Source organism: Staurois parvus, unplaced genomic scaffold (assembly GCF_062004578.1).
Source record: "Staurois parvus isolate SC_StPar_1 unplaced genomic scaffold, SC_StPar_1.0 ptg000469l, whole genome shotgun sequence".
Lineage (NCBI taxonomy): Eukaryota > Metazoa > Chordata > Amphibia > Anura > Ranidae > Staurois > Staurois parvus.
Genome location: NW_028318265.1, coordinates 1,312,002 through 1,332,343, shown reverse-complemented (window position 1 = coordinate 1,332,343; position 20,342 = coordinate 1,312,002). Strand labels below are relative to the sequence as shown.

The following is a 20,342-nucleotide window of genomic DNA, read 5'->3' as shown; positions in this document are numbered from 1 at the left end:
CATTTTCTAGAATACAACCTGCATGTATTGGAAGTTATTAATATAAAACTGTATTTGGGAATTGTTCGTAAACATGGTGGCTTCCCAGCACCCATCCCTTAAACCGGATTATTGGTCAGCTGGTCTCTGGCGACACCCCTTTGAGATCATAGAAAAAGGGACTGACCGGAAATTGACATTAAATTTTCATCACATGTCGGTAACCACCCATGCAATCCATACATACAAAGTAACCAAAACAAATAAGTTCAGAAATGAAGTTATGTGTAATACATTGGAATAGCACAGGGAATAAGTATTGAACACATGAAGAAAGAGTGGTGCAAAAGGACATGGAAAGCCAAGACACCAGCTGAAATCTATCAGTAATTAGAAAGCAATCCTGCCCCTTGTCAGTGCAAATTAATATCAGCTGGTTCAGTCTCAACTAAGGCCTATAAAAAGGTGTCTCATTACCAAGGTGTCACACAAGAAACATCTCATGATGTGTAAAAACAAAGAGCTCTCTCAAGACCTTCACAACCTTATTATTGCAAAACATACTGATGGCATTGGTTACTGAAGGATTTCTAAACTCCTGAATGTTCCAGTGAGCACTGTTGGGGCCATAATCCGGAAGTGGAAAGAACATCATTTCACCATAAACCGGCCATGACCAGGTGCTCCTCGCAAGATTTCTGACAGGAGTGAAAAGAATTATCAGAAGAGTTTGAACTCTTTGGATGCCATAAAACACACCATGTTTGGAGGAAAAATGGCATCACACATCACCCCAAAAACACCATACCAACAGTGAAGTTTGGAGGTGGGAACATCATGGTGTGGGGCTGTTTTTCAGCATACGGAACTGGCAAACTCCATGTCATTGAAGAAAAGGTGAATGGAAAAAATGTGGACATTTCAGCAAGACAATGATCCCAAACAGAAAGCTAAGAAAACTCATCTGGTTTCAAAGAAAGAAAGTAAAGCTGCTACAATGGCCCAGCCAATCAACTGACTTAAATTCAATAGAAAATCTTTGGAAAGAACTAAAAGATCAGAGTTCATAGAAGAGGCACACAGAACCTTCAAGATTTGAAGACTGTGTGGAAAAATGGGCCAAAATCACACCTGAGCAATGCAAGGGACTATTTTCTCCATACAGGAGGCGTCTTGAACCTCTCATTACCAACAAAGAATTTTGTACGAAGTATTAAATACATTTCAGTCAGCGTGTTCGATACTTTTTCCCTGTGTCATTCAATTTTATTACACACAGCTTAATTTATGAACATATTTGTTTTGGTTTCTTTGTATGTATGAATTGTATTGGTTGTTACAAACGTGGTGAAATTTCATGTCAATAGCACCTTTAAAAAATATATTTACCTAGAAAAATAGCGACGTGTTCAATATTTATTATACCCGCTATAACATATGACTCAATGACACTAATCTGTAGGATAAGAAGCATACATTTATCAATGTTCCACAAAGTACAAAAGTCGTTAAATAACCCCCCAACATTTAATGTGCAAAATGTATTTTTTTAAATTGCGATGTTCACCAGGATTCTGTACTAATAAAGTTGCCCAGATTTGTAAAGCGATTACATATACACACACACACACATATATATATATATATATATATATATATATAGATATATATATGTATATACACACTGTACACATATCCCATGGGGGAACCATGTCAGGAAATAACTGAATAATGTTGCAGCAGTCGGTATACACCATCATAGCAGTTACATCACTATTACAGCAGGCCTAGGGGAATGCTGGGAGGGAAATGAAGGCAGCAATACATTACATGAGATCTACATTTGTCTGTGTATGTTGAAGGCCCCCAGTATACTGAAAATGTTGTATTCTGCTCATTCTAGGCAAGGTTCACACTACTGTGGGTATCGCAGCTGTTCCCACACCCGCAACCAAAATGCACTGCTCTGTAGAGACACGGGGCTGCCATCCATTCTTATTGGCACCGCCCATGCATCTAAATACGCAGCATGTTTGCGGGAACCACAGGGAAATGGCATGGTGCAAAAGCACCAAGCCATTTCCCTGCGACTGCATTCTGCAGGCACCTTTTTTCTGTGGGTAATGAAAGGGCTGCCATGGCTGCACAAACTTATGCAGGCCATAGACGGATCGAAAACTGGCCGATTTTTCACCCAAAAGAAAAAAAAAAAAAAATCAGTTAGTGGGTTAATTGGTCGGCTGTTTTTCGGGGTTTTGGCACATTTTTTTTTATTGGTAAAGTTGGCGAAAAAAAAAAATCGGCCGATTTTGCCGATTGGCCAATTTTCCTGGCAATGATGGGCAAATCGGCCAATTGTTTTACCGATAAAAAAACTGGGAAGAGGGAAGGGGGAAGAAGAAGAAAGAATTCCAGTCCGCTATTATATTTGACATGAAAAAGTATTGCGATTGCAACAATGTATCTATTTGCATCCAAATAAAAACCATCTGTATCCGAAATGGATACATTGTTGCAAACGCAATACTTTTTCATGTCAAATATAATAGAGGAGCTCTCTGCAAAGGACAGAAGTAATTAAATGCCGGCCATAGACGGGATGAAAATCAACAGATTTTTTTTTACCGTTGGTGGTAACGCCGGCTTATTGAACTACCAATTTTTTTTATTTTTTTTTTAAACGGACGGTTTTCGACCTGTCTATGGCCTGCATAAGACTGCTAACCCACAACCATGTGAACCTAGCCTCTAGAAGTAAAGAACTTAAAGATAATATTCAGTTTATACATCCCTGGATCTCATGCAGGCCAAGCTGACCAGCAAAAGTGCCAGTCACTGGAATTGGAACCATAAAACACAGCCAGGGTTTGTTTAAAAACACATCAGACACAAAAAAATTAACAAAAAGTGAAAATGTGTATTTGGTTGAATATACTTGTTGATCCTGACAGTGACTCACCCTGCTTTGTGGTGGCAATGATCTTAAAGTGGAATTCCAGGCTCTATCTAATCTTAAACATGCTCCCTCTGTACTCCCAACACCTTTGCTGACTAACCTGTGTAGGTAAGATTTACTGTATATACCTACCTATTTTCAGGCTGCTCTGGTCCAGTCATGTGATCTCCTGTGCCATCAAGTGGTGGCTGCAGGGGAGAGGAGAGAGGCTCCGACAATGTCTGGAATGCTGTCCCCCATCAGCTCCTATGGCCCATCCATTGTCAGCACTCTCTCCTCTCCCCTGCAGCTGCTGCTAGATGACACAGAGGAGATCATGTGACTGGACCAGAGCAGCCTGAATACAGGTAAGTATATACATCTTTCTTACATATGTTAATCAGCAGGGGTGTTAGGAGGGGAGCGGACATGTTGAAGACTAGTTAGGTGTAGCCTGGAATTCCACTTTAGAGCTCTAGAATTGTGAATGCTCCCAGCTGTCTGTCACATGCAGCACCTCACCCCGGGGGTGGATCACACCACTTGATTGACAGAACTTTACTGTCATTTCATCTTGCAGGTTTGTCCTGGGGGCCACTGTCACCTAAACAGAAGTGATGTGAAATCCAGAACAGGAGTAGAGGGGATTTATCTCACATTGGAAAATTATCCTCATCTCCTGCTGCATCTTTAAAACAGGAAGTGAAGAGGAAGCCCTCCAATAGTTAACTGCTTCCCCGCCGCCCTACAGCAGAAATACTGCTACAGGACGGCTGGGCTGCGCAAAATCACGTATATAAAAGTGATTTTCATTTCCAAGTAGGGGAAGCACACGCCACCATTGGTGGCTACAGACGTCAATCACTGGGTCCCAGCCGGAAATTCCCCGTTGGCAAACGGTGATCGTTGAAAAACAGTCACAGGGGAGAGACCTGTGTGTAAACACTACAGGTCTCTCTCCTGCCAGAAATAACATGCTGCTGGGTATTTCTCTGCACAGCAGAGAAATACACAGCAGCACGTTTCCCTAGTAAAACGCACAGTTAACCCTTTGATCGCCCCAGATGTTAACCCCTTCCTGCCCAGTATCATTAGTACAGCGTCTGTTTTTTTATTAGCACTGATCACTGTATTAGTGCCATTAGGATGTCAGTGGCAGTTAGTTCCCCCCAGTTTCAGAATGTCACGCTGTAAGTTGCTGATCACCGCCATTACTATTACTTTTAGTATAAAAAAAAATAAATTACAGCATATATACTGCTATACCTTTCATGTAAACCAATTAATTTACATGTACAGTAGTGAAATTTGTTTTTTTTTAGCAAAGACATGTAGCAGAATACATTTTGGCCTACATTGATCACAAAATCAGATTTTTTACATTTGTTTTACCAGACATGTTTTATAGCAAAAAGTCAAAAACACTTTTTTTTTTCAAAATTGTCTTTTTTTTGTTTATAGCACAAAAAATAAACACACAGGTGATCAAATACCACTGACAGAAAGCTCTATCTGTGGGAAAAAAGGACATACATTTAATTTATGTACAGTGTTGCATGACCGCACAATTGTCATTTAAAGTATCGCAAAAAATGGCCTGGTCAGGAGGGGGGGGGGGGGTAAATCCTCTGGAGGGAAAGTGGTTAAAGAGAGTGGTTTTAACCCCCCCCCACCACTCTAAATGAAAATAAAAGCTTTACACTTGAGATATATTAAAGTCCAACCCCCAAAAAAAACAAGTCCAAGTACTTACAATCCTTTTTTTCTTTTTTGGAGAAAGTTTATTAGCCACCCCCCCCCCCCAAATCTGGAACTGTCACTTTGGCAGGACAGCTCAGCCTGTTACCAGGAAGTAGTAAAATAACAGATTATAGAACTGCGATAGGGGCTCAGGAAAAACAAGCCCGGCTTATGTGGATGAACCTTAAGCAGAAAGTGTCCCTCCCCAGTATATATGGGGGAGGGGGGCATCTTGTCTATAAGGGCTCACTCACTCATATGGCTGTAGATCGCCCAGATCGGGTTATTTGTGCAGTCAGCAGGGGAAGGTGGGGTGGGGGGGGATGGGCGCAGTCAGTGTCAGCCTGCCATTGATCTGTAGAGGAAGGAAACACCTGATTGGCTGTAGAACTATCTGGGCCATGGGTGGTCATGTGAATGAGCCCCAGAGAATGTGCAGGTCCCACCTGTCCTTTATATAAGAGGATCTCTTCACATAAGATGTAGGGGGATCTGTCTTTATAGGGAGGGAGTCTTCCTTTGTATATTAGAGAACGGTCCTAACTTTCCACTCTATATTGGGGGACTCTCAAGTCCCCCAATATAGGATCTATATTATCTATATTAGGATCTACCTGTTCTTTTTCTGTATATAAGGGGAGAAGATGCATCTATTTTAGGAGTGGGATTGGTCTCTCTCTCCATTAGCTCCCTCATGTCCCCTTTCTGGTTGGGCTGGGGGACTCTGTATAAATTCCCACCTCTCCTCTCTCTCTGTATTAGGAGGGGAGCAGACTCTCTATAGAAGGTCCAACTTGTCCTCTAGTTGTACATATGGAGGGGAGTAATCTGTCTCTTAACTCCCTCCTGCCCCCTCTGGTAGGGATGGGGGACTCTCTGTATATAAGTTGAGGGGTCTCTCTCTCCCTATTAGCTCCATCCTGCCCCCTCCCCCCCCCCCCTTGGTAGGGATGGGGGACTCTCTGTATATAAGCAGAGGAGGGGCCTCTCTCTATTATCTCTCTCCTGCCCCCCTCTGGTAGGGATGGGGGGGGGGGAAGACTCTGTATATAAGGAGACAAGGGACTTCTATTAGCTCCTTTCTGCCCCCCTCTGGTAGGGATTGGGAACTCTCTGTATATAAGGAGAGGAGGGGCCTCTCTCCATTAGCTCTCTCCTGTCCCCTCTGGTAGGGACGGGGGGGGGGACACGACACTCTGTATACAAGGACAGCAGAGGCCTCTGTCTCTGTTAGCTCTCTCCTGCCCCCCCCAGTAGGCATGGGTGACTCTGTATATAAGGAGAGGGGCCTCTATTAGCTCCCACCTGCCCCCTATGTTGGGATGGGGGACTCTCTGTATATAAGATGAGGGGCCACTCTCTCTCAACTCCCTCCTTCCTCTCCCCCCCCCCGGTAGGGATGGGGGACACTCTGTATAGAAGCAGAGGAAGGGTGTCTCCCATCTCTCTCCTGACTCCCTCCCCCCCTCTGGTAGGGATGGGGGACTCTCTGTATATAAGCAGAGGAGGGGCCTCCATTTAGCTCCCTCCTGCCCCCCGGTAGGGATAGGGGACTCTGTATAAAAGGAGAGGGGCCTCTCTATTAGCTCTCTCCTGCCCCCCCTCTGGTAGAGATGGGGGAGGTGGGATTCAGAGTATATAAGAAGAGCAAGGGCCTCCCTCTCTGTGAGCTCTCTCCTGCCCCCCTCCCTCCTCTGGTAGGGATGGGGGACCCTCTATATAAGAAGAGGAGGGGCCTCTATTTGCTCTCTCCTGCCCCCCCTCTGGTAGTGACTGGGGAATCTCTGTATATAAGCAGAGAAGGGGCCTCTCCCTCTATTGCCCCCCCCCCGGTAGGGATGGGGGACTCTCTGTATATAAGCAGAGGAGGGGCCTATTAGCTGCCTCCTGCCCCCCCCCCCCCTCTGGTAGACTCTCTATCAGCTCCCTCCTGCCCCCAACCCATCCCCTTTGGTAGGGATGGGGAAATCTCTGTATATAAGGAGGGGCCTCTCTCTCAGCTCCCTCCTGCCCCCCGGTAGGGATGGGGGACTCTCTGTGTATAAGCAGAAGGATGGGTGTCATCTCTCCTGCCTCCCTCCCCCACTCTGGTAGGGATGGGGAACTCTGTATATAAGCAGAGGAGGGGCCTCTCTCTCTATTGGCTCCCTCCTGGCCCCCCCAACAGGGATGGGGGACTCTCTGTATATAAGCATAGGAGGGGCCTCTCTATTAGCTCTCTCCTGCCACCCCTGGTAGGGATAGGGGACTCTGTATAAAAGGTGAGGGGCCTCTCTCTCTATTAGCTGTCTCCTGCCCTACGTCTGGTAGGGATGGAGGGACTCTGTATAAAAGGAGAGCAGGGGCCTCTCTCTTTCTGTGAGCTCTCTCCTGCCCCCACCCCCTCTGGTAGGGATGGGGGACTCTATATAAGAATGAGGGGCCTCTCTCTCTATTAGCTCTCTCCTGCCACCTCTCTGGTAGGGATGGAGGGACTCTATACAAGGAGAGGCCTCTCTATTAGCTGCCTCCTGACCCCCCTCTGGTAGACTCTCTCTCCATTAGCTCCCTCTGGTAGGGATTGGGGGTGGGGGGCTCTGTATAAAAGGAGAGGGGCCTCTCTTTTAGCTCCCTTCGGCCCCCCCTCTGGTAGAGATGGGGGACTCATATATATATATATACACACACACACACACACACACACACACACACACAGAGGAAGGGCCTCTCTATTAGGTCCCTCCTGCCCCCCCTCTGGTAGGGATGGGGGGACGGGACTCTGTATATAAGGAGAGCAGGGGCCTCTCTCTTTGTGAGCTCTCTCCTGCCCCCCCCAGTAGGGATTGGAGACTGTCTGTATATAAGTAGAGGAGGAGCCTCTTTATTAGCTCCCTCCCGGGTAGCGATGGGGGACCCTCTGTATATAAGCAGAGGGGCCTCTCTCTCAGCTGCCTCCTGCCCCCCCTCTGGTATACTCTATTAGCTCCCTCTGGTAGGGATGGGGGGGGGGGGAGTCTCTGTATATAAGGAGAGAGGGGGCAGGGTCTCTATTAGCTCCCTCCTGCCCCCCTCTGGTAGGGATGGGGGACTCTGTATATAAGGAGAGGAGGGGCCTTTCTCTCAGCTCCCTCCTGCTCCCCCCCCTCTGGTAGGGATGGGAGAGTCTCTGTACATAAGGAGAGGAGGGGCCTAAATTAGCTGCCTCCTGCCCCCCTCTCTGGTAGACACTCTATTAGCTCCCTCTGGTAGGGATGGGGGATTAGCTCCCTTCTGCCCCCCTTCTGGGATAGGGGAGTCTCTGTATATAAGGAGAGGAGGGGCCTCTCTATTAGCTCTCTCCTGCCCCCCCCCCCGGTAGGGATGGGGGAGTCTCTGTATATAAGGAAAGGAGGGGCCTATTAGCTCTCTCCTGCCCCCCCCCCTTCTGGTAGGGATGGGGGGGGGGGGGGGGGAGTATCTGTATATAAGGAGAGGAGGGGCCTATTAGCTCTCTCCTGCCCCCCCCGTTAGGGATGAGGGGAGTCTCTGTATATAAGGAGAGGAGCGGCCTATTAGCTTTCTCCTGCCCCCCCCGGTAGGGATGGGGGGGGTCTCTGTATATAAGGAGAGGAGAGGCCTCTTAGCTCTCTCCTGCCCCCCTCTGGTAGGGATGGGGGAGTCTCTGTATATAAGGAGAGGAGGGGCCTCTCTCAGCTCTCTCTCCTGCCCCCCACAGGTAGGGATGGGGAATCTCTGTGTATAAGGAGAGGAGGGGCCTCTCTCAGCTCTCTCCTGCCCCCCCCCCCCCCCCCAGGTAGGGATGGGGGGAGTCTCTGTATATAAGGAGAGGAGGGGCCTCTCTATTAGCTCTCTCCTGCCCCCCTTTGGTACGGATGGGGGAGTCTCTGTATATAAGGAGAGGAGGGGCCTCTCTCTCCTGCCCCCCCCCTCTGGTAGGGAAGAGGGAGTCTCTGTATATAAGGAGAGGAAGGGCCTCCTAGCTCTCTCCTGCCCCCCCCCCCCCCCAGTAGGGATGGGGAAGTCTCCGTATATAAGGAGAGGAGGGGCCTATTAGCTCTCTCCTGCCCCCCTCTGGTAGGGATGGGGGAGTCTCTGTATATAAGGAGAAGAGGGGCCTCTCTCAGGTCTCTCCTGCCCCCCCCCCCTCCTCCGGTAGGGATGGGGGAGTCCCTGTATATAAGGAGAGGAGGGGCCTCTTTCTTAGCCCTCTCCTGCCCCCCTCCTCCTCTGGTAGGGGTGGGGGGAGTCTCTGTATATAAGGAAAGGAGGGGCCTATTAGCTCTCTCCTGCCCCCCCCCCTCTGGTAGGGATGGGGGGGGGGGGGGGGGGGGAGTCTCTGTATATAAGGAGTGGAGGGGCCTCTCTCAGCTCTCTCCTGCCCCCCCCAGGTAGGGATGGGGGAGTCTCTGTATATAAGGAGATAAGGGGCCTCTCTATTACCTCTCTCCTGCCCCCCTCTGGTAGGGATGGGGGTAGTCTCTGTATATAAGGAGAGGAGGGGCCTCTTTCTTAGCTCTCTCCTGCCTCCCTCCTCCTCTGGTAGGGATGGGGGAGTCTCTGTATATAAGGAGAGGAGTGGCCTCTCTCAGCTCTCCTGCCCCCCCTCTGGTAGGGATGGGGGAGTCTTTGTATATAAGGAGAGGAGGGGCCTCTCTCAGCTCTCCTGCCCCCCCCCCTCTGGTAGGGATGGGGGGGGGGGGGGTCTCTGTGTATAAGGAGAGGAGATGCGGAGTCTCTCTCTATTAGCTTTCTCCTCTCCCCCCCCCCGGTAGGATGGGGGAGTCTCTGTATATAAGGAGAGGAGGGGCCTCTCTCAGCTCTCCTGCCCCCCCCCCTCTGGTAGGGATGGGGGGGGGTCTCTGTGTATAAGGAGAGGAGATGCGGAGTCTCTCTCTATTAGCTTTCTCCTCTCTCCCCCCCCCAGTAGGGATAGGAGAGTCTCTGTATATAAGGAGAGGAGGGGCCTCTCTATTAGCTTTCTCCTGCCCCCCCCCCTCTGGTAGAGATGGGGGGGTCTCCGTGTATAAGGAGAGGAGGGGCCTCTCTCAGCTCTCTTGCCCCCCTCCCTCTGGTATGGATGAGGGAGTCTGTGTATGAGGAGGGGCCTCTCTCAGCTCTCCTGCCCCCCTCCTCCTCTCTCTGGTAGGGATGGGGGGGTCTCTGTATATAAGGAGAGGAGGGGCCTCTCTCAGCTCTCCTGCCCCCCCTCTGGTAGGGATGGGGGAGTCTCTGTGTATAAGGAGAGGAGATGCGGAGTCTCTCTCTATTAGCTTTCTCCTCTCTCCCCCCCCCCAGTAGGGATAGGAGAGTCTCTGTATATAAGGAGAGGAGGGGCCTCTCTATTAGCTTTCTCCTGCCCCCCCCCTCTGGTAGAGATGGGGGGGTCTCCGTGTATAAGGAGAGGAGGGGCCTCTCTCAGCTCTCTTGCCCCCCTCCCTCTGGTATGGATGAGGGAGTCTGTGTATGAGGAGGGGCCTCTCTCAGCTCTCCTGCCCCCCTCCTCCTCTCTCTGGTAGGGATGGGGGGGTCTCTGTATATAAGGAGAGGAGGGGCCTCTCTCAGCTCTCCTGCCCCCCCTCTGGTAGGGATGGGGGAGTCTCTGTGTATAAGGAGAGGAGATGCGGAGTCTCTCTCTATTAGCTTTCTCCTGCCCCCCCCTCTGGTAGGGATAGGGGAGTCTCTGTATATAAGGAGAGGAGGGGCCTCTCTATTAGCTCTCTCCTGCCCTCCCCCCCTCTGGTAGGGATGGGGGGGGGGTCTCTGTGTATAAGGAGAGGAGGGGCCTCTCTCAGCTCTCTTGCCCCCCTCCCTCTTGTATGGATGAGGGAGTCTCTGTGTATGAGGAAGGGCCTCTCTCAGCTCTCCTGCCCCCCTCCTCCTCTCTCTGGTAGGGATGGGGGAGTCTCTGTATATAAGGAGAGGAGGGGCCTCTCTCAGCTCTCCTGCCCCCCCTCTAATAGGGATAGGGGAGTCTCTGTATATAAGGAGAGGAGGAGCCTCTCTATTAGCTCTCTCCTGCCCTCCCCCCTCTGGTAGGGATGGGGGGGGGGGGGTCTCTGTGTATAAGGAGAGGAGATGCGGAGTCTCTATTAGCTTTCTCCTGCCCCCCCCTCTGGTAGGGGAGTCTCTGTATATAAGGAGAGGAGGGGCCTCTCCATTAGCTTTCTCCTGCCCCCCCCTGGTAGGGATGGGGGGGTCTCTGTGTATAAGGAGAGGAGGGGCCTCTCTCAGCTCTCCTGCCCCCCCTCCTCTCCTCTCCTCTCCTCTGGTGGGGATGGGGGGGGTCTCTGTGTATAAGGAGAGGAGATGCGGAGTCTCTCTCTATTAGCTCCCACCTGTCCTCAGAGTCCATGCGGCTGAGGGGTTCGGCCTCCTCCCCTCCGGTGGTTCCGTTATGTGAAGTGGCCCCTGTGGGCGGGGCGCTGCTCGTCGTGCTGCCCCCGCCCCTCCCGGGGCTACTGGACCTCTCGGAGCTGCGATCATCTCCCTCCTCCTCATAGGGAGCGACGGGGCTCTCACAACACGGAGGATCAGGACCGTCCACCGCCATCACTGCACCACTTCAACTGACGTCACCAGGGGCGGGCACTGCGTGCAGGGAGGAGACACGGACTGCCGTCTCCGTGGGCTGCGTGCGGGGGAGGAGCGAGAGACCTGTACTGGCATCGCGGAGGGGTGGGAACAGCGTAGTGGGCGGAGAGGAGACAAGAGGGCTTTGAGATCTAATGCTAGCCGCCTGACCCCGCCTCTTCTCTGATATCACGGCGGAGTATGACGTTTAGCTCCTCCCCCTTCTCTGCCGGTAAAACATCTTCTTCATCCGGGTATTATTTGGAGGGTTCCGTCCGATAGCGGAGAATACGACGTTTGGAAGTCGGAGGTTTTGGTGTATTTTGTGGAGTTTGTTGTTTTACATCTGACTGTCCCACTGTTGCCATGGTAGTAGGAAAGGAACATGGAAGCCTCAGGGATAAGGCGGGGCTTAGTGTGTCTTCATCCCTGGATGCACTAGACGCAGCATTGTGTGTAACGTCTGGTCTACAAGAACATTTTTTTTCAATCTAATTTCTTCATAAATGTAAAAAATGTATTCTGCTACATGTATTTGATAAACAAAAATCCCAATATGTGTACATTGTGTGGAAGTTCTAGCGTCTACACGCTATGGTATAATCATGATTACGGCCTGATGGGCGAAACGCGTTGGGTCGTTCCATGACTGTATCACACAGACTTTAATAATAAAGAGCATTTGATTATAGCCATTGCATTGGAGCACTAACTGTCCTTATGCAACACTACGGGATAGGCACTGGAACTGTAATACTACTACTGACAGTGATCAGCGATTTATAATGGCACTTCAATAGCGTGACGGGCAATCTGACATTAACCGATGCTGGGGGAGGGACTAACTGCCACTGACATCATGCATGCACTGTATTACTGACACTGGCTGGGAAGGGGTTAACATTTAGAGCAAACATGGGGTTAAATGTGTGTCTAACAATGTGTAGGATGTGCTGCTTTTACTAAGAGATCTCTGTGTTTCTCCTGGCTGCTTTGCAGGGATGAGAAACAGAGATTATTCCCTCTGTACAGAGCCCAGACTTGATTGTCAACACAGAGCTCTGGGCTGTGATTGGACACAGCCAATCAGCAGGTCCTGGACATGAATCATTGGCTGGGACTTGCTGACAGACTCCCGTTATGTACAATCACAGCGGGTGTCAACATGTGCACACCCTAAACCTGGAAGCAACATATGGGCTGCCTAACTGCAGTACATTGCGGGTGGGGGCAGTATGCATGTGGTTAAAGTAGAACTCCAGCCAAAAACAAAATGAATAGCCCATTTAGAGATAAAATACCATCTGCTTTTTCTGCAATGTTCACCTTCAATCCAGAGATTGTCCCTGTGGTGGTTTTCTTACATTAGGTGTCGTCACTCTGATGGTCGGCGTCATTTATCCCATGTCCTCTGAGCCCAGGTCATCCTGGACCCACTCCCAGCATGTGATTGGACAGGGAAAGGAGAAGCAACAGTGATGAGCGCAGTACTCAGTCAATAGCTTTCTCCTATAAGCATGCTTCTTGTCAGCACATAAACAGATTGCCTGCTTGTGCTGCTTCTTCTTCTCACTCTAGCTGCCCTGCTGTAGAGGGATTGCATGAGGTCACATTCAGGTAGTTGCTGTGCTTGTAAAGCAGAACTAAACCCTCCTACCCTTTTCAGCCAAGGAAGCTGCCATCGTAGCCTCTGATCTGTAACTGTCATGGTGCTGCACACGTCATCAGTTATGACACCAGCCATTTGAAGGTGTGAGGTTGGCTGAGAGCGCATGCAAATGTCATGTGACAGCATTCCTGGCTTGCTGGGAAAATAACCGTTTTTTTTAAACTGTAAGGCCCCTTTCACACAAGCGCTCCATATTTCCGTTTTTCATCTGTCCGTTTATGGATAAAAAACGGACACCCATGTATTTCTATGGAATAGCGGATGTAAACGGATGATTGTATGTTTACATCTGTTAATGTCTGCATCCGTTAACATCCGTTTTTTTTAATGGACGAAAACCCTATTTTTCTTCCATACAAAAAAAACCGGAACAGATGAAAAGCGGATATCAACAGACAAAACCGGATGAAACAGATGAGAAACAGATGTAAACAGACAAAAAACGGATGTAAACAGATGTGAACTGATCCATTTTTTCTTGAAAAAAAAACATGACTGAACGCTCGTGTGAAAGGGGCCTTAAATTGATGGGTTTAGTTCTGCTTTACAAAAAAAAATTACAGCCATAACATTATGACCACCCATCAAAGCATGGACTCCACTAGACCCCTGAAGGTATGCTGTGGTATCTGGCATCGAGCAGATTCTGTATGTTGAGAGGTGAGGCGTCTATGTATCAGACTTGTTTTTTCTCAGTTGGACTGAGACCTGGAGAATTTGGAGGCCAGGTCAACACCTCAACCTCGTTGTGTCCCTCAAACCATTCTTAAATTCATCAGACCAGACCACCTTCTTCCATTGCTCCGTGGTCCAGCTCTGATGCTCACATGCCCACTGTAGGCACTTTTGGCTGTGGACACGGGTCAGCAATGGAGACCCTGAGCAGTCTGTAGCTACACAGCCCCATACACAACAAACTACAAGGCACTGTGTGTTCCGACACCTTTTGATCAGAACCAGCATTGAGTTTTCAGCAACTGGAGCTACAGTACCTCTTCCATTGGATCACACTACACAGGCCAGCCTTTCCTCCCCCCCTGCATTGGTGAGTCTTGGCCACCCATGACCTTCCTGCTGGTTTTCCTTCCTTGGACTTTTGGTTGCTCCTGACCAATGCAGATCAGGAACATCCCACAAAAGCTGCAGTTTTGGAGATGCTCTGACTCAGTCATCTAGCCATTACAATTTGGCCCTCGTCAAAGTCACTCAAATCCTGATGCTTGACCGTTTTCAACACATCAGTTTCAGGCACAACATGTTGCATAATATATCCCATCCACTTTCAGATGCCATTGTAATCCAACGTGTGTTTGTCACTTTACCTGTCATTGGTGTATTTACAAATACAGATGTGTATTCATTTGTGTCTTGTCTTTTTTTTTTTTTTAATCAGCCTGGAGCTCAGCTGTAATATTTTGGCATGTAGCAGTCAGCCCCCTCTTGTTCTTTGTCCCTGGAATGTTTGAGTAATGACTAGATATTTGGTAGGTCAGTACTGAGGGTGGCAGTGATCAGGGTGGAATGTCCTATCACAGGGAGAGTACATATAGAGAGGAGATAACACGGAAAAACCCTCCTATCCTTTATCCCACATTACCTGGGTCTCTCAGTTTTGTGCTCTTCAAGTAAGAGTTAATCAGTAGACCCGACACAGACCAAACAGGCAGAGCAATTAAAAGCAGTTGTAAAGGTAGTATAATTTTCCTAAAATAACATGGCATACTTACATGCTCTGTGCACTGGAACTGGACAGAGTGGCCCCGAAACCTGCTCTTGTGGGGGCCCCTGCTGGCACTCTCAGCACCTCTTTTGTTAGGGTATGTATGTATTAGTTGCTGCACTACAATGCACCTCTCATAAATAAAATTATATGTGAGATTCTAAATAATTTAATAAAAAAAAAATGAACACTACAGTACACCACTAGTACTTTGTTGCACCACCCCTGGCTTTTATAACAGCTTGAATTCTCTGAGGCATGGATTTAACTATCGACAAACAGTATTCTTCATCAATCCGGCTCCAACGTTCTCTTATTACAGTTGGCAGATCAGCTTTGCAGGTTGGAGCCTTGTCATGGACCATTTTCTTTCATTTCCACCAGAGATATTCAATTGGATTGAGGTCCAGACTATTTGCAGGCCATGCCATTGACATATTTCTTTCTTGAAGGAAAGTTTTCACAGCTTTTGCCCTATGGCAAGATGCATCATCATCCTGAAAAATGTCATCATCACCAAACATCCTTTCAATTGATGGAATAAGAAAAGTTTCCAAAATCTCAATATAAACTTGTGCATTTATTGAAGATTTAATGGCTGTCATCTCCCCCGTACCTTTACCTGACATGCAACCCCATATCAATGATTGTGGAAATTTGCATGTTTTCTTCAGGCAGTTGTCTTTATACAATTATCACATTAATCCACAGTCCATGATTGCTTTTCTTTAGCCCACTGTAACCTTGTTTTTTTTTCTGTTTAGGTGTTAATGATGATTTTCGTGTGGCTTCTCTGTATGTAAATCCCATTTTCTTTAGGCCAGGGGTTTCCAAACTATGACCCTCCAGCTGTTTAAGTACTACAAGTCCCATCATGCCTCTGGGAGTCTTGTCTTGCAAAGCCTCATGGGACTTGCAGTTCCTCATCACCTGGAGGGCCATAGTTTGGAGACCCCTGCTTTAGGCGATGGCTTACAGTTCTTTCCCAGACATTGATTCCAGTTTCTGCACATTTGTTCTATCTTGACGCTTTGATGTCTTCCTTGGTCTACCAGTACGCTTCCCTTTTACAACATTCCCATTTAATTTGTACTTGGTCCAGATTTTAGACACAACTGACTGGGAACAACCAACATCTTTAGCAACATTCCGTGATGATTTACCTTCTTGAAGAAGTTTTATAATCCTCTCCTTTGTTTCAACTGACATCTCTCATGTTGGAGCCATGATTCATGTCAATCAGCTAGGTGCAACAGCTCACCAAGGGGTGCAAGCACTCATTTTTTTCAACTGCAGACTAATTAGCAGATGTAATCTGATGCAGATGTTTGTTTTAGAACTGCAAAGTACCTGGTGATTCCATATTATTTTCCTCAGAATTGAGTGATTCCATATTTTTTTCCTCTGCTTGATCTGCAAAAACAGTTGCAACTGACTACAGTTTTCTTTTTTAAGTGTTTCTTATAGCAAGAAAGGTTGGAATGTTAAATTAAAACAGTTTTGAAGCATGTCTGTGATTGTTTTTTTTTTTCTACACAAACAATTCAATGAACATTTTCCAAGAGTGGTGATTCCATACTTTTTGCCAAGGCTTGTATAATCATATCCCATTCAACTATTTAGTTCATATAAAATGTGCTCAATAAAAGTCCATATAGAAGTACTCAGCATAGAGGTTTGTGTTAAAGTGCTTAAGTAAATAAAGTGATTTCTATTCAATCTCTGGTCCTCTTGTGTGCTCATGCTCACCCTCCTTGGACTACACTCACCAATACTCCATGACCCCTTAGTTTGAGTAAATGGGTCTACTGCGCTTTTTTTCACCAACTGTTCCTTCTTGGAATGGCATGCTCCTTGCCATTTAAGTCTCTTCTCCAAGCAATAGGAAATCCCATTGATCATTCTGCTCCAGGGATATATGTAAGGGAACCAAAGAAGCAGCCTCCAATAGTGTTATACCACTTTATTAAAACAATTTTAAAACAGTAATACATTTAGAGCAATGTGTGGTTTGATTAGATACACTAGCAAACACGTATAGACACGTGTTGGGACGCTCCTGCGTTCCACAGACTAGAAATGAGGTTTCATCACCATGATTGTCACCTAGAGGCAGCACCTTTTTAACCACCTTCTGCCCGCCATATAGTACAATGACGGGGGCAAGGTGGTTTTCTCGTTCTGATAGGACGTCATATGACGTCCTTCCATTCTCACCGCGCATGCGCGGCTCAGGGAGCACGCAGCGATCGCCAGTGCGCTGTGTCCCTCGGACACAGCGGATCACGGAAAGAACCGAAGATGTCGGCTCGGTCATGTGATCAGCTGTGTCCAATCACAGCTGATCACATGTAAACACGGAAATGCCGGTTATCGGCATTTCTCTCCTCTCAAGCTGTCACACTGACAGCTCGAGAGGGGAGGAGAGCTGGTAATCGGCTTTCCGCGGAGGGGACATGTGCACTGATCATCAGGGCACTGATGATCAGTGTGCCCTGATGATCAGTGTGGCCCCAGAAGGGCCACCTGTCAGTGTCCATCAGTGCCAGCAGTCAGTGCTCATCAGTGCCACATCAATACCACATATCAGTGCATACCAGTGCACATCAATGCCACATATCAGTGCCCATCTGAGCTGCCTTTCAATGTCACCTATCAGTGCGCATCAGTATCGCCTATCAGTGCCAGTCAGTGCTGCCTAACAGTGCCAGTCAGTGCCGCCTAACAGTGCCAGTCAGTGCCGCCTATCAGTGCCATGTATCAGTGCTGCCTTTCAGTGCCCATCAGTGATGCCTGTCAATGCCCATCAGTGCCACCTATCAGTGTCCATCAGTGCAGCCTATCAGTGCCCATCACTGCAGCCTCAGTAGCGCACATCAGTGAAGGAGAAAAACTACTTATTTACAAAATTGTATAACAAAAACTAAGAAAAAACTTTTTTTTTTCAAAATTTTCAGTGGTTTTTGGTTTAAGAAAAAATAAAAATCCCAGAGGTGATTAAATACCACCAAAAGAAAGCTCTGTCTAAAAAAAAATGATAAAAATTTCATATGGGTACAGTGCTGCATGACCGCACAATTGTCATTCAAAGTGTGACAGTGCTGAAAGCTGGAAATTGGCCTGGGCAGGAAGGGGGTATAAGTGCCCTGTAGGCTAGTGGTTAATAAATTAATATCAGAACCAGAGAGTGGCTCAATAGAAATAAGAGAGCAGCCTAAAACACCTTACGATCAACACTCCCATCAGTTGCGGCCACCTGGTAAATCTTTGAGAAAGTATGGACAGAAGACCAGGTGGTAGCCTTACACAGCTGGGCAACAGAAGCTGGGTAGCTAAAGGCCCAAGATACTCCTAAAGATCTGGTGGAGTCAGCATGCAACAGTGCAGGAGGAGGCTTTTGTTTAAAAGCATAAGCTCTTGTAAACAAATTCCTTAGCCACCATGTAATGGTGGATTTTGATGCAGGTGCCCCTTGCAAGGTTCCGAGGTAAGAACAAACAGGGAATCTGCTTGCCTAACAGAAGCAGTAGCTTGCAGGTACACTCTAATGGCTTTGACTACACCCAGTCAACGCAGAGAGAATTCCTTTGGATGCTTAGGGCCAGGGCATAAGAATCACAGAACAATGTCCACATTAAGATTAAACACTAAAACCACCTTTTGAAGAAAGAATGGTCTTGGGAAAAATACAACTTTGTCATTGAAGTATGAGGAAAGGCTCTTTATAAGAAAAGGGCTGTCAGGTCAAAGACACATCTAACAGACACAATGGCTACTAAAAAGGCTACTTTACTGAAGATAATCTCTAAGGGAATATCTTTGATGGATTCAAAGTATGGTTTCTGCAAGGCAGAGAGAACCAAAGTAGGGAAGCACAGGATTCTGCAAGAGGCCGACTATGAGAAACACCTTGAATAAAGGACTACAACAAAATGGTGCCTGTCCGAATATAGTGAGCTCCTTTTGGTAAAAAAAAAAATGACTTTACCTTGGTCTCATACCCATGGGAGAACTCAGTTCCTATGGGGCAAAATATGTGAGAGGGGGTTGTGCCAGCAGTATGAGACCAAACTGAAGCAATTTTTGTATTATGAGGAGCTCACAATATGCTGAGGGAGTGTGTGGATGGGTGCCATTTTGTTGTAGTCTTCAAAGTGTCTGACTAGTCAGTATACAAGCTGACCAGCATCTGCAAACGTGGCCAGTCAGTTGAGATAACATATTTGGGCATTTTATTTAGACCATTTATAAAGGATTTCACAAGGGAGTACAAAGTCAAAGGTCTTTGAAAGAGGGATGGATAAAGCCGATACCTGCCCTTTTAGGGTGCTAAGAGCTAGTTTCCAGTCAAGACCTGTTTGCAGGAAGGCTAGAATAAGAGTCACAGGGTATTCTATAGGGCTGTGTTGACTGTGCTCACATCAGGCTATGATTTTCAGCTACTATAATAGATCTTCTTGGAAGTGGCCTTTCTTGCTTTCAACAAGGTAGGAATCACAGACTCAGAAATTCCACTGTCCTTTAAGACCTGGGTTTCAACAGCCATGCCTATAAAGCAAAAGACTATTAAGCCGGTGGAATACAGGGCCTTGAGATAGCTGGTCTGGCCTGTTGGGAAGAGGCCAGGGATTTTCTTCTAGAAGTCTGAGCATGTCTGTGTACTAGGTTCATCTGGGCCAATCCGGAGCACTCCCATTTTCCTCTTTTGCTGTATTTTGTGGAGCAGTTCAGGCAGAATTCTTGGTGGACGGAAGGCATAGTTTAGAACTGAGACTAGGGGACGATTATAGAGCATCCAAAGCCAGAGCTAGAAGATCATTGGTTCTAGTCACAATCAGAGGTAGTTTGGAAGCTGGGATGTCCACATCTGGAGTCCTTCATCTTTGATATATATTGAAAAGATCTGGATGAAGAGGACATTCCAGATGAAGACAGCTAAGGTAATCTCCTTGTCAGTTTTCCAGTGCTGGGATGTGGACAGCAAAATTGCTGAGAATTGAGTTTTGTTCACAAGAGTATCTGGGTTGTTTCCATCAAGGCAGCCAGGCTTGTTATGCCTCTTTGATGGTTGAGGCAGTACCTTTCATCCAATTCCACTGTAGCGTATACTATATCATAGACCATTAGACCCAAAGCTCTCATGGCAAATCTCTCTTGGATCTCAGTTGTCAAGCATAAGCTGAAAGGAAGACTTTTGCTTGGGATATATCCAGGATCATACCAGAATATTCTAGACAAAGGGATTGCTGGAGAGCAGATTTTTTAAAATCTGATCTCCCAACCAAAAGCCTGGAGCATCTGAATTGTCTTGAGGATGTTTGCTGACAGCTGGAAGGGAGACAAGTCCTTCAGGGGAAGATCATCTAGATAGCCTGTCACTTGAGTGCCCTGAGTTCTGAGGAGGGCAAGCAATGTTGCTAAGACCTCTGTGAACACCCTGGAAGAAGAGGATAGGACAAAAGGGCAGTGTGACAAACTGGTGATTGTCTCCCTACCCCAATCCATCAGACTGTCACCTACCCTCCTCACCTTCAGGCGCACCCTGAAAACCCATCTCTTCAGGGAAGCCTACCCCACCCTCACCTAACAACTGACCTCCTCCACTTCTCCCACCACTCCATCCCCCATAGCCACTTCCTCCTGTACCACTTTTCCCTCCCTCCTAGATTGTAAGCTCGAAAGAGCAGGGCCATCGAACCCCTCGTGTATTGTATTGTTACCGTCTTGTCTCATGTTCTGTCCCCCTTGCT

At 47.6% G+C, this 20,342-nt stretch overlaps 1 protein-coding gene across 2 annotated transcripts in view; it reads right to left on the bottom strand.

Annotated features, from left to right (window-relative positions):
* AEBP2 (AE binding protein 2) overlaps positions 1-11,226 on the bottom strand; it is a 33,985-nt gene extending 22,759 nt beyond the window's left edge. The window contains exon 1 of one of the 2 annotated variants that reach the window (XM_089689111.1): positions 10,969-11,226. In XM_089689111.1, coding sequence (XP_089545237.1) covers positions 10,969-11,183 — 215 coding nt within the window. In that variant the 5' untranslated portion in view covers positions 11,184-11,226. The remainder of the gene's footprint in view (positions 1-10,968) is intronic. The other variant, XM_089689112.1, reaches the window with a different exon arrangement.
* Positions 11,227-20,342: the final 9,116 nt, after the last annotated feature.